At 44.2% G+C, this 15,000-nt stretch overlaps 1 protein-coding gene across 3 annotated transcripts in view; it reads right to left on the bottom strand.

The window, feature by feature from the left end:
- frmpd1b (FERM and PDZ domain containing 1b) overlaps nucleotides 1–15,000 on the bottom strand; it is a 24,451-nt gene extending 9,451 nt beyond the window's left edge. Inside the window, exons 1-8 of one of the 3 annotated variants that reach the window (XM_040016127.1) lie at nucleotides 14,749–15,000; nucleotides 8,525–8,665; nucleotides 6,547–6,657; nucleotides 4,350–4,522; nucleotides 3,016–3,118; nucleotides 1,993–2,038; nucleotides 1,591–1,695; nucleotides 1,279–1,374 (exon numbers count right to left, since the gene is read on the bottom strand). In XM_040016127.1, the coding sequence (XP_039872061.1) occupies nucleotides 1,279–1,374; nucleotides 1,591–1,695; nucleotides 1,993–2,038; nucleotides 3,016–3,118; nucleotides 4,350–4,522; nucleotides 6,547–6,653 (630 nt within the window). In that variant the 5' untranslated portion in view covers nucleotides 6,654–6,657; nucleotides 8,525–8,665; nucleotides 14,749–15,000. The other 2 variants (XM_040016129.1, XM_040016128.1) reach the window with 2 other exon arrangements.

Genomic DNA, 15,000 nt, shown 5'->3' with positions numbered 1-15,000 from the left:
ATAGGGCAACAATAGAGTTTATACAGTTCTAATGAGCTTGAAAGTCAGTATTTAGTGTGACCACCCTTATTCTTCACCATAGCCTGAACTCTCTTAGGTAGGCCTTCCTGTAATTTGTTTAAGTAGTCTTCAGTTCTCCAGGCTCCTTGAAAAACATTCAAAGCTGTTCTTTGGATGTTGGCTTCATTTTACTCAGTTCTCTGTCAAAATGATCCCTCACTGCTTCAATATTGTTGAGGTCCACGCTCTGGGTAGGCCAATCCATGACTGATAGACTTGAACTGTGTGTTGTTTTATCGAGGTATGCTTTGGCAGTGTATTTGGGATCATTCACCATTGCTAATTGCTAACAGTTTACAGATGGCTGTAACTCCTGACCTCCTCCATACATATGAGGACCATTTGAACCAAAAATTTAAAACTTGGACACTGGTTTTCGGTCCAGCTCTTGTGTAGTTTGGTGTACCTCAGTCTTTTCTCCCTGTTTCCTTTCCTTATAAATGCCTTCTTGACAGCCATCCTTCTACTGAGACCATTTCTGATGAGGCTACAGTGAAGAGTAGATTAAGACCCTGTTTCCTCAGTTTCTTTAAGGGCACACTGCACACCATGGTGAGATATGCCTTGGTTTTGGCTAATTGTTTTTTTTTTGTTGGTGCAAAAATACTATTATTATGCCAGTCAAACTGTGTTATCTTCTCATAGATTGAAATTCAAATTTGAAATTGGTCTATTCCAAATTTTCTGTTGTGTGTAAAGACACAAGGACTAGACTGAATATGAGTGAAAAAGTCCAAAGGTAAACTTTGAAAGACCTTTATAAACCCAGAAGAACTATTTCTCAAGACTACGCTAAAAATAGCTGTTGTCAGGCTTCTTATTACTGGGGCACACTGCTGTTATGTAATAAAAATGTCAACCATGAATGATGTAGGGATCTCTTGGGTCACTTAGTTACTATATCTATCAAAAGATAAACAAGTAGCAACTCTTGTGTCCATCAGGCCAATGAGCGAACTACTTTCAGCTGTTCTCCTATTCACGAGGGCTTCCAGAGCAGGTAGTTTTGCGTGTTTGATATGGCCATTTCTAACATAAGCCCTGGATGGATTTGCCCCATTCCTCCTGCCCCAGGATCACACCCCCCTTTTGCTGGTTAGGCGAACGTGTAACTTACTATACGATGGAGCCACTCAATGAAGCCACCAAGTAAAAGCTCTAAATGCTCTTTTCGGGTAAAACTTTCTAACTAGGCCGGTAATCCTGTTTATTACATACCTTGACGGTGGTGTTGTTGTCGAACTTGAAAGCCTTGGTCTGTCCGTTCTCTAAATAGACTTTCAGAACATTGGGCAGGAAGAGAAGAGAGTTTCCCTGGTGGAAAGAAGTGAGAGATGTGGTCAGACAGAATCGATATCAGATGAGAAAAGATCAAATATTAAATGATTGCAAGAAATGTTAGCCCATAAGCCCTAATGAAGAATATTTCATTATGTGGAAGACTGTGAATTGACTGCTGCTTGTAGCCTTACAGTAAATGCTTGTTTTTTGTTTGGCAGCCTCCTTTTGTATCAGATAAGGTTTTCTCACCTGAGTGTGCCCATTGACCACCACCTCCTCTGCAAAGCGCACTTTAACTGGATTACTCCTCAGACGAGCTCTCTTCTCTGCTGACATAATGGATGACTTGGGATTCTGTAGCACACACACACACACACACACATCAGCACCATTACTGTACATGAAGGATGAAGCATGGGCTAAGACACACATGAGTAACACTGACGCCAGCAGGCTTTAAGATGCAAACATTCAGAGCTGTACTCAGACGGTCGATACATACATCACAGCACAATGTAAAGTGCTTAATCCAGTCAGAAGAGGCAAGCTAAGAGTCACATGCTTGGGAGCACACAGACAGCTTATGTTTAAATGAGCGATGGCATACAGACTGTGTAGTGAGGAGCTCATTAATGTCTTCTTTGTACTCACTGTCATGTGCCGCAGGATAGTCACATTGATACAATCCTCCAAGTTCCTGAACACAGAGAAGAAGCATTCATTCACACAGACGGAGGAGGGATCATAACCTTTCTGCTCAGCTATTAAGTCAGCATCTTCTGCTCTGACCTCTACCGCTAACTCACTAAGCCTTCTACACCCGCAGTCACACATGAATCAGCGTCAAAATCCCAGAAAACAACTGAAATAATTGTCATTGATTTCTTTAATGACTGTGAAAAACTAGAATAGAATTTATTTTGAATTTTCTCTAATTTACACATAATCGAAAGTACACATACAGGCTGAATTATATACATACAGTCCCTTAAATCTACAGTTTTCTAAGAAAGAGAATTTGAGATTTACACAAGCTGGAAAGATTTCTAAACAATCATCGATCATAAGTACAAATTATTGAGATGTGTCACCACTTTGTTCTGGAAGAAGACCCAAACTGTCACTCTCAAACAAGAGGAAATTGGTGAGGATGTTCAGGAAAAACCCAAGACCCAAGGCTCAATCTTGAACTGATAACTGCTGAAACACCTTGAACTGAGAGGGTGGCGACCAAGAAAGAGGCAGCTGCCCACATAGACAAGCCAAACACTTCAAAAGTAGTTTTGGAATGGAAACCAGACCATTTATATTAACTCTACCAAAAAGACTGGTCAAATATCCAGAATCATGCCAGAAGATTGTGGATTGATACCTAAAGCATCTCGTTGAAGTACAAATTGCAGAAGGGACATTTAACCAAATATTAGTTGGGCTATATATTTGAGCCTGTGTGGATACCACTGATCCTGTGTGATTTAGAAAAATGGAAAATAAATTCGATTTTTTGCACCCAATTCTTGCTTTCACAAGTCTTTAAAGGCATTAATTCAACCCTGGAAAAAGAAAAGTTCAAATAAAATATTAAAAGCCCCAAATTACCCTGAGATTCATGCCCATGATGAGTGCATGGAAACTTCTGACCACAACTGTAGATAGATAGATGGATCTCCTCACCTTAAGACATTTTCCACCTGCTCTTCACTCAAATCCTCCATCGCTGTATCATTAATCTGCAGCACCTGGTCCCCTGGGAATAGTATCCCATCTGCAGGACTTCCTAAACACACGCATTCCCATCAACACACACACAGACGCACAAATTCACACAATGAAAAGAGTGAGTGCTTGCATAAAACAAAAAAACCCACAGCTGCGTACGTGGAGACAAAGGGAAACACACACGCACACACACACACACACACAAAATAACACACGTGCTTGTTCAATATGGCTGACTCAACAACGTTCGGCTGAGCTCTCCGGGACGTGAAGGGTTACGGTTATTCTGGGTGTCTTCCAGCCCGGCTCGGCTCTGCTTTCTGTAGCTATTTATACTCATTTGTCTTCAGGCAAGCGAGCACGACTGAGGCACAGCAGTTTCAGCTTACTCTAACACACAAGCACACAGACACGCTGAGCATCTGTGCACGTAAACACATGCACCCACAAATTTTCACACACCCAGTCTGCCTGGCAAAGCCCCGTCTGTCCCTGATTTGTGACCCACTGAAGGCAAGCCGTACAGCATGGCAAGCTTTTGCACACAAACACACACACCCAAAAGCCAAAGTCCCCTCCTGTTAAGCTTTCATAATAGCGATTCCTCCTCTTCCTCTTTCTACCCTACTTCATCATCCTTCACTTTCCTTCAGCATCTACCAACATGGCCTCTCTGACTATTCCCAATCCCTAAGTGTCACCAACTGTTCATCCCCTCTCTACTTTCTGTACACTTTCACGCTCATTACTTTGCTTTCTTTAGCCATGTTTGCACTTTGGTTGTGTATTTCCCTCTGGGTCTTCCTGCTGGCATCTTCTCTCTCAATTAAATCTTGTCTTCTGTTATCACTTCCCTCTCCCTATCTCATTCGTCTCTCCTTTTCCTTGGCAGCAGCTACAGCGCTAGTGGCAGGGTGGGACCCTCCTCACTGCATTTATCAGCTTATTTTACAGGATAGACATAAAGTAATGGATCAGCATCTCTCCCTCTCTCTCCCCTGCACTCTGTCTCTCTTTATCAGTCTCTCTATCCCCCATCAAAGTTGCATAAATGAAAAGTGATTGAATTTAGAAAGGATGAGCAGGTGGCTCTGTTGTTTTCGTGGCTTCTCTGGCACCGTGCCCCGGGGCCTGAATGCCAGGAATGTGTGTGTGCGTGTTATGTGTGTGAGAGAGAGATAGAGAGAGAGTGGTAAAGTGTAAATATGCTTGCTGCACGCAGAGAAAATTGCATAAAGCAGGTGGCAATTTGGTAACGCTGACTCACAGCCACTGCACGGCCGATGTACCTGTGGCGATGTCCCTGACCAGCAGGGGTGCGTTTGTGGTGAGGGTGAAGCCATGTCCAGTGCTGCTGTCCAGGACCGGGTCCCTGGTAATCTGCAATGTCAGCTTGGCCTGGAAGTTCTGATTGGACAGACTGTTGGAGCGCTGTGACCTCCCATCGCCTAGCAACCGCTCTCTGAGGAAGTCAGACAGGGTGATGGGTTATCCAACTGGAGGCGACGACAGCCATGAAGAGATACTATGTATTCAAGTAGTGTGTTCAAAGAGGAGAAAGTTTACTTTTTGCTCTTCCAGATCACGTTTCTTATTTGTTCCACAGTGACAGCTGATTAAAACGTAGCACAGAAATCCTGTAAAGCGAACCTTCTCTGCGGTGTCACACAGTATTTCCGGCTCCACAGTTCAGAGAGTTTGTATATATTTTAGGCCTCGATGCAGCCTCTCATTTCACTCACTGTCTGAAGACAACTTATTTTAGCTCCTCTACAGTTAAGTCAACTTTCTTCTGATTGGCTGTTCCTCACAAAAGTGGGGTTGCTACACCCACGCCGAGAGCTGCAGTAGAAAGAAACTTTCTAAAATCGAGTTTTTTGATCATTCAGGTCAGGAATACTCTCTATTTAACCTCTTTATTTAGAAACTTGTCTAAATGAACGTTAACCATCATAAGAGTATATATATAACCAAAAATAATGGAAAAGCACGCTAAGTTCACTTTACAGGTGTAAAATAACAGCATTTATTCAAGTCACAATAAATACTGTGGTGTAGGATTTACATTTACCTTGAACCTTGAACCTTGAACATTTTCAAGGCAATGGAAGGTCAAAATGAACCAAAGTGAATCTCAAAATGATCTAGAATTCAAGGTGACATGTTGTTGTCTGTTCACTATTATTAAATACACTTAATTTATAACTAATTAGAGAAAAGTATCATATAATCACCTTTCAGAAGCTGTATCTGTTATTAACACTGATTAAATGACACCAACAGATTAACATACATCCTTGGCTTGAATGCACCCTGGAAATAGGTTTACTTTTGAATGAAAAAATGTCTGACGTTTTCACAAAGGCACATCAGACATTGACACTTTTATTGAATCGGTTTAGGTTTTGCTGTGATCTTTGAGTTTTACAACCTCAACATGATTAACAAAAACAGGCCGGGAGAATATTGTGAAAGACCATTGGCACCAACTTGATAGATCTTCGCTGTGTTTTGGTAACTAAGACCCCGTCACAGGGCAAAGGTCTCTCTGGCAGGCCTTCAACACCCTCTTTATGCAAAGCTTCAACACAAGTCATATGAGAAGGCTGGGGAGGACTAAAGCAAATAAATATATGAGATCATTTGTTCTGTTAGCTGTTAGATTGCTAAACAAGCTGCAGGCCAGGGTAGTACACAGTTCTTAACTGCGGACTTTCAGTGCATTTGCAGCTCTCTTTATGATTGCATTTAATGTATGCTTGTCGTTTATTTATGATGTGCGATGACAGTGATGACAACTATTTGTGAACCGAAATTCCCCTCGGGGACGATAACGAATATCCTTCTCCCCAGGAATTCCCAGGAGGAAGTTTACTGGGATTTCTCAGCAACGCGTTCATTGCTGAGAATGAGTCTTAGCGGACAGCCAAATATGAAGGATTCTTGAAAGCATATTTGTGGTTTGCTGTGGGACAAGTTTGTGTATGAGAGACGGACAGTCAGGCAGTTCGGGTTTGAATATGTACTTAGCTATGTGGCTCAGTGTGTGGGTGTAGGGAGGAGGTTTGGTTTGTGTTTGTGTCTTAGTGGGTCCTAGCAGGTTGAGAAAGGCAGCTTCTTCTTCAGTTTTTGCCTCTTTTTGTTTTTCACGTGCTGTTTACCCTTTTTTTTTTTTAGCTATTGCTAACTCACAATGAGTCAGTAAATTTCCTCGGCATGCTGAACAAATACACACCTGCACTTCCAGAATTTTTCATTTTTGTGTCACTCAAGAATCTGGCACCAGGCTTAGAAGTGCTTAAAGTTCCTCTTCCACTCTTTACACATTGTTTAGTTATTTTTAGCATATAAGCATATATTTTTTTAAACTCTGTCATGCTGCATACTCAGTTTCTTCCCATCAAAATCCACCCTCTGAACACCTTTGCACTGATTTCACCACAAAAACATCTTCCCCCTCAGCTCAGACTCCTTTTAATTCCGTACCTGCTAAGTGACTCTCGAGTGCGTCGTATTATTGTCCCCACCACCTGCTGCACCCGACTGGCCCTCCGAGCCGGAGACCTGCTCCTGCATCGCTCCTGCTCCTCCATTTATCTGAAGCGACAAAGACAGAAAAGTGCATGAACACGCAGAGGAACAGGGAAACGTGGGAGGAAGATGAAAGGATTTGGTTGGAATAAATGAAACTGAGCTCAGAGCTCAGTTCTGTCTTTTTTGGACTGTGCAATCAGTGCGAGAATTGTGCTCCAGCTACATTTGCATCTAGGCCCTTTTTTATATGCACCGCATGCAGCCTGCCTCGAACACTATGAATAATCAGATGTGTGAGCAGAAAGCAAAAAAAAAAAAAAGGCTGTGAGAGAAAGGGGTGGAGTTTAGTCAGCATGAGCAGCAAAACATGGCGAAATGACCTGATTCTCAAAAACAACAACAACTGCATCATCACACGATAAAAGGACTCACAAGTATGCCCCAGTATGAACGTTCACAACACCACCACTCTGCAGCTGTACATTTTCTGCTGAGCTTGCCCCTTAAACAAGGCAGTGGTGAGGACATAAAGAGCGATGGAGGGCTCATTTTAACCCTGGGGAGTTCGACTGAACGCAAACCAAATCTCAAGACTTACTACGCCCCTCAAAAGGGTTTTGTTTCTTTCAGCCAATCAATACTCTGCAGCTGGAAGAGGCTTGTAGAGCGCCTGATAATTACTTGACAGCCTTTATTTGCGGCATGAAGGGGAATTAAGTTATGCTGAGTTTTGTTTTCAGCAGATACTCCCTCGTGATATACTTCATCTGCTGTTTGTGGCCATGCTGGGCGGTTTCACCCACTGAAAGAGGGAAAACAAAGGGGAAAATTTGGCAGGGATGGGAAAAGCAGTGACCTAGATCTGATCTGTTTGGCTAACGATGATGAATGCCCTCCTGAAACTTAATGATCCATACCTTGGCCTGGGGGAAACCAATCCAAGTGCTCGGTCTGACCGGCCTTCGGAAATATGGATCAAACTGCTGCATGCCAACAGTTCTGTGAAGAGCTTAAAAGAGGCAGGGCTCTGGCCATCTGCCACACTTGTTCCTAGCATTTTAAAAACATGCCTGTGTCCAATAAATGACGAAGGATGAGTCATTAAAGTAGGAATTACCTCACAGTACTTCTGAGTTATGTAAAAACAATGCATGTTGTGCTGTAAACGGTAGATATTAAGCACTACTACTGTGTGTAAAAGTACATTTATGGGATAGAATTTGTCTTTTTCTTCACATTCACCCACCTCTGCTTCAGTGTCTCTGCTGAATGGAGGCCAGCGCTGACTAGCCCTCCTTAATGGTAGTAAAACATGCAGTGTAGGTTTGTCCTTTAAGAGGATTAGAGGTACTCGCTCTGCACAAGCCCGCACTGGTCAGGGTGTCACTTTAGCACCTCCTGCTTATCCGGATAGAGCCAGATAAACATGGATGAAGAAGGCTGAGTGAGAGTAGGTAGTAGACAAATGCACACGAGGAACCAAGTGCACTTAGTATTACATCTGCTCCCCCTTTGATCACTGGAAGAAACATTCACTATGTGTTAAACGTGCAGGTGTATGGATGGGCAAATACGTGCACGTTCAAGTGCTGGGTGAGATGATTCTTCCTCTCTTCTGTCTGTCATTTTCTCCCTCTTTCTCTCACCTTCATTGCCCTTGCAGAGTCAGGTAGTCATCTCCAGTGACAGTCTCTGTGGGCAGCACTTTTTATATACATACACAACCTAAGCACTGGAGCAACGAGTTTACTATCTTGGCGATCATCAACTGCAGCTCACATTTGCAGCTTTACTAGTAAAGCTAGTCTAGCAGATCCAAGAGGAAATACACTGTGACTGCACTTCCCTCATAGTTCTAGAAAAAAGGAGAGAAAGCAAACAGCCCGGTGTTTCGCATTTTCACTGAAGACTCAGAGAGTGCGTGACTCACCGTGATGTAGCTTGTCTCTTCAAGACTCCGGAACAAACATACCCCCTCGCCCTCTGAGACATCAGCTCTGGGTAGGTTGAAAAGAGGTGGAGAGGGGTTGTTGCGATCATCAGGGCCGATGCCAATCTGTAGCTACACCACCTGTGCAGAGCAGAACACTATCAGGAAAACCTGTCAAAACACATCCACGTGACAAGTTTATAATTAGAATGAAGCAGGAAACAACCGGTTTCTGGGACTGATTAACCTCTATTAGCTCAATTTTTAACCTGTTCATTAAAATAAAGTGAATTCTACTCAAGTAGTCAGTATACTTTCTTGTTAACGCATAAGTGTGTCAGGCAAAGCAGATGTGAGCATGAAACAAGTATCTGGTTGTGGTTTTCCAAAAAGGCTCCTCCTCTAGTCCCAGAGGCTCTCTCGCTCTCACCCACTGACTTTCTCTGCTCCTCCACAGCCTCAAAAGCTCATGGCGATGGAGAGAGGAGGCACTCCATCTCCGTCTGGTTGTCTAAATTAAAATTTCATACAGCCCAGTTCAGTTAACAGTTCAGTTAACTGGGTGTGCTCTAAAAGCAGAGAGGACAGCCTGTGAATCCCGATGAGCTGGAGAGAGAACCACTGCCAGGCAAACAGCGATCTTGGCCGATATTAAAAGGGGACAAGTCTTTCATGTGAACATCAGGGCAGATATGTTGGAAACCTAAGCCAGACTCTGGTTTTCAGTGGAAATGAAGGGCTTTGATGTGTACAAGGAGAAATTTGAATTAGGAGAAAACACTGGATAAACATTCTTGCTCTCATCTAAGGAAACCACTTTATTCTGCACTTGAATGTTGATCTATGATGTAAACGCTCATTCTTTGTTGCTTTCTTCTACAAGAGGGAGCAGAAATCAAGGAGCTGATAGTCCCATCATGTAGCTCCTCCATCGGGCCCTGTGTCCCACACACAGAGCTCTTTCACGAGGCCCATGTGTCCCTCAGACAAGGCAGAGGAGGACCTGGACCCACACAGACTGCAGGGCACATGAATAATGCATGGGGCTAATGCAGCTAGCTCAGCCTCCAACCGCCTCCTTCTGCCACTTTGCCAACACAGGCCAGGAGAAGAAGAGCGAGCACAGAAGGAGAGAGGGCGAATGGGGGTTGGAAGCAGGGGGAGAAAGGAGCGCGGGGGGGTGGCTCTAAGGGGGCTGAGAAAAGGGGCAGGGATACAGAAAGAGAATTGGTCAGGGCAAAGAAAAGAAAGAAAGGACAGGATATTGAAGAGGGAAAAGAAAAGGGGGAGAGTTTTAAAAAGGGTGAAGAGGGCAGCGCCAAAAGAAATGAAAGGAGAAAGCTGCTGGAGAGGACGGGGAAATAAAGAAGAAAAAGTGGAAGGTGACAGAGTCCGTTCATCAGGAGGAGTGGGCGAAAGGGTGGTCAAGTGAAGGCGAGGTTTTTTACCACCGTTTGAGAGCAAACAGTGAGACAGAAGGAGCTGTTAACAAACAGATAGACAACACTCAGACCTGTAGCGTTGGTAGAACCCTCCTCTCTGACTGTGAGAGATCGCTTCAGTTTTCTCAATATGTGCCAGCATCTTCATTTTATCCAAACCCAGCACAGTGGAAGACGGTGACGGGTCTGCTCCTTAATCTCTCTCTGAATCAATAGTGAATCTTAAATGCCATCCTGCACTGTCACGTCCTGAAATCCCCGAGCTCCCCATGCAAACAACTCATCAGTAAGCCTCAGAGCCTGCCTGGCCTTTTACTCAGTCTCCCTCCTCTTTTTCCCTTCACCTTCTCACCCCTACACCAGCCTTCACTTTACATGGCGAACGTAGAAGAATGCTGTTAGGTAATAAAGTCTGTCTTCCCTCTTTTTTTCTCTCTCTCTTTTGTCTGTGTCTGATTTCTCTAAGACAATCCCTCCCCCGTCTGCTCATTTTCCTCACACAATGTCTCTCTGTCGCTGACAAAACAGCCAGTTATTTAATCCCAGTTTGAGGACACATGCAGTTCATAGAATTGGGCTTCTGGACTCTATCCTCAGGGGGGGCTGAGAGGTGGTACTGAACGGGCAGTTCCTGTGCAGTCAGCTGAAGAGAAAATGGTTTTAAGCCCAATTAGCACTGCTGGGCTAAACCACGTCGGTACAGAAAAACCTGAACGTGGCACAGAGAAGTCGCATCAAGGCATGAATCCACTGTCCCGACAACAGATTTTATTTAGAAAGGACCGGTTGGGTGTTTTGGACATCTTGTTCCCAATCTGTCCCGTGCACACATACGCACCCCAACCCCCTTCCCAAGCCGAGCACAACACGCCGGATACAGCTGCACCATATGAGGTGCAGGACAGCGGCAGCAGGGGTTGGTTCAGCAACTCCACATTTCATTTTGGCTCACAGTTGTTGCCAATAAAGTTGGACACAGACTTCAGGGAACATTCAGTCCAACAGCAGCACGCTTGGCAGAAAATACTGCGTGTTTCAATACTTGGAGGACTGGAGGAGGTGGTGGTGGTGGTGTTTGGGGGGGGGGGGGGGGGATTTAATGTGAGACAGCTGAAATGATTCAGATTTCATAAATGCAAAGTTGTAAACGTGAAGAACAACAAGCAGAGCAGACAACACAACCCCCCAGAGTCAGTCAGAGTGCAGGATTTGTTCTTTGTCTTTTACTTAGTGCAACAAGATACTTTACTCATACTGAAGGACTTTAAAAATAAAGTAAATAAATGCTTGACTGCATATATAAGGTGGGGAAACGCTCACAATGTGTTCTTAGAAAGTCAAAAAAAAGTTGATTATTTCATTAAATTTGCTAATGAATGTCTAAATAAAAAGACGCTTTTGAGTGCTCACTGTAGCTCTATGCGTGTATGTAAGGAACTGTAAGTCGCTTCGTGTAAGAAGCTCAATATGTGGATGTTGTATAACCACAGAACTTAAAATGGACCGTGTCTAAAATAATGTTCAACTTTGGTTAAAGTAATTAAAAAGCGACTCCATGATGAACCATCAGATGCTTTTCATTAACTCTTTTCTCCATAAAGACGACATTTGACGACCTTCCCCGCACCCTTAATGACAGCTTTTGACACCTCAGTATATATCAATAAAGCTGTGGTTTGACTGCCATTAGGACAGTTTCCAGCCTTTTCCGAGGTTAGCTGCAGAGGTAGAGACCACCCTCACTAATTTCTGATACACACCCAGTAATTTTCTTCTATAAGCAGGCCTGAAATATGACAGAAGCTGCTCAGTTCAGAAAAGCGTTTCAAGTGTTGCTCTTAATAGACTTTCAGGGGGTAAAGAGTTAAAGCGTGTGTATTTATATGGTATTACACATACATACATAGATTGGAAGAGGTTTTTGGAGGTGCTTTAATATCCAGTAAAAGGATACAAAGTAGCAGGAGGCAGAGATCAAACCACCAAACCTGTGAGACGCCCCTACATAGTCTTGTATTTTTAGCCAGATTGGCTGTGGCTCCATGGGCACCATGATGTGTATGTCTACAAATATTACCACAGAATTTGGTGGAGACTCTTGAGGCGCATGGATGATGAATCCAGCTGACTCTGGAGAATCTCTGACTTTTTGTTTAGTGCTACCATGAGGCTGATGCTTTCTTGTGCCCATTAAATATTTAGATTCAACATCCACTAAGCATGCCAGCATAAAATGCTGTACAAAATTTCTAGGTGATGGTCTGCCATAAAATTAAGTAGAAACATCACCAAAGCTAGCTGTAGGGGTTTTTGTTGACTTTCTATTGGTGGAGGTTGCTTGTTTTCCTTATATGATGCGGCATGTGGCAGTGGTCCATGCTATGCAATTGCAAAAAATAAGAAGGAATAAAATCACCGATAAAGTCGATTTTAAAAGGAACAGCTTGTTTGCTTGTTTAACTTCACGGCATGTTGTGTTTTGCTGGTTGTTTGTTACTGCAACCTGTCTTCCAGACATAATCCCATCTTCTGTTTCTCATTCCGTCTGTCAGCTCATTCCATTAGCTTTATGGAGACCGAGCTCACCGTGCACCGCTTGTTTCATTCCCCCTTTCATCAGCGACCTGGCAAGGCTTGAGCTCCCCTGTGCACTATTAAATAATGGGTACGTTGTGTTGTGTCACAGATCTATATCAATGGTTCTCATGGTTCTAAAGAGAAGGAAACATGCAGACAGACATAAAAAGAGAGGAGACGTCTGATGTCTGAGGAAAGCTTTTGGATATACCAGGGTGATAGATGTAGCAAGTCTGGAATTTCTGCAACACTTTTTTTCTTTTGCTGTCTGAGTCAATTTCCTTCAAGTCGGTGATCCTTAAGAGGAACACAATACAAGTCTTATCTTTAAGTAAAAGCAATAAGAGTTCAGTCTGTTTGCTACAAGCTATAATAATGCCCGGGTTCTGTAATAACGCAGATACAGCAGGCTTTCAATATTTCATATCACAGCTAAGAACAGAAAACCTGATTATTAGGAGCCGATGATTTGCTTGGGCTTTTAAGGAAAATTCTTTTCATTCTCAAAGTCTTTTGCTATATGTTCACAGAAAAGGGGGGTTGGCCTACATTAAGATACCGCTGCCAGTCAGTGGTGGCATCACCAGAGAGCTGTCACATGAATGAGGTCACGTCTCCTGTTTCCTCTGGCGACAGCTCCAGGAAGAAACAGGTGTAAAATACTCAATAATAAACCCATGATGCATGGATATAGTCCTTCATATATCCACCAGAAACAGCCTCTACAATCACATTAGGCAACCCGTGACCTACTAATTAGCTGAAATCTTTCTCTTTATAATAACATGAACTGAAGATGAATTCTTGAGCAGGTCGTACTGGTCAGCGTTTTGGGAGCGGGAGCAGCAAAACACCAGCTCAGCAGCAGCACAGTCTGCCCCGGAGACATGGAGCTGAGACTAAAGATGAAGAGAGAGGGAGAGGATGGTAGACTGGCTCTGGTTAAGTGGGGCAGAGGAGCAGTCAGCAGAGAAGATCGAGGATAATGCAGCCAGGCATCAAGTCTTTCTTGATGTGCAAGTTCTGCCCGTCGCTTTTCTTCTCTGGCGGAGTGACCTCAGAGCAGCAATTCCCATCACATGCTTCAGCATACATCCCTGAGTCATAGCACAAAGCCTGCAGCGCTGGCAGGAGCGCAGGCGGCGTGCTCACATGTATACACGCTGAGTGAAAGCAGCTTTATGTTTAGGATCCGCCAAAACGCCATACGGACCGCAAACAGAAGCATGAAAAGAAGATATCAATGAGAAGATAGCAATGAGTGGAAGCTGCATTACTACACACGTCTGGGTCGCAACAAAGCGGTCACATTAAATCACGCCATGCGTTAAACGGAGGGCCCCAGAACAAGCGAAACGCATTGTTCCGGTCTAGTTATGTTGCGCTTGTCATGCCCGACACGGCACGGGAGCGTGAGAGAGAGATAGAGCAGGGAGAGAGGTGCATGGCCAAAGGACACGAGCGAAGGAAAAATCGGAAGAGACGATTGTCTCAGGCTGGCTGCACATCGCCTACGCCCATTCATAGTGTGCGTGTTTTACTACCCAGACTCCTGGCATCCCCCCTACCCACCCCCCTCCTCCACTGATCAGCCAGGATTTCGTCCGTGCATTTCCCATCTGTAGCTAGTGACGGTGATTTCACTGCGCACACGACAGCGTGGATTTCCAATACCGATGCATAACACATGCGTTTGAGAATATGGTGAATTATAGACCGAACACTATTTTGTTGAGATTTTGCTATAACTATATATTATATTGTGTTGATATAATATTAATATACTGGGGGTTGTGAGATTTAACCTCAGCGCCTCTCTCACAAACCCATCATGAATGCCCCTAAAAGCATCGATATCTGCCATCTCACAGGCCAGACACTAACTTTGATCAGCCATGCCCCTCAATCCAGGGGGCTAAACAAAGAGAGAAGAAGAAGAAGAAACGTCACTCTTTTGTTGTTTCCCTTACAGCGTAATCTTAATCGGATTTAAATCTCCGCCACCTCCGTCAAATATAGGGTCCCGGGTGTAGCCCGCGGGTGATGGGAAAGTGACCACGAGTTAAATTATTCATATTCAGATGATAATCGGTGCAAATGGCAGGGCTGTCTGAACGCAAGGTGCCGGTCGGCGCCTGCGTAACCAGCCGGGCGCTCCTGTCCTTCATCAGACAGCAAACGCCGCGAAATAAGTAAAGGACTCACCTCGTGGTTGATCGGGAGACCGGGAGTCTAAGGAGGGGGGGATTGGTGGTTAGGCTTCCCCCCTCTTTTCTACTAAAAGACGAGAGATTTTATACGAGACGAAATCCGTTTCTCGAAAATATCCTCCCGCGCCAGATGATGATGGTGATGTGGTGTGCGGGGGGTTTGGCTAAAAGCTGGATGCTGTCATCGTACTGGGACTGCTCCCTGCCTAATCCCCGGCCCTGAGCTCAGAAATAACCCACCCCCTCT

The sequence above is a fragment of the Simochromis diagramma genome, unplaced genomic scaffold (genome assembly GCF_900408965.1).
Source record: "Simochromis diagramma unplaced genomic scaffold, fSimDia1.1 OVJJ01000685.1, whole genome shotgun sequence".
In the NCBI taxonomy this organism is placed as follows: domain Eukaryota; kingdom Metazoa; phylum Chordata; class Actinopteri; order Cichliformes; family Cichlidae; genus Simochromis; species Simochromis diagramma.
This window is presented reverse-complemented; position numbering and strand designations above follow the sequence as displayed.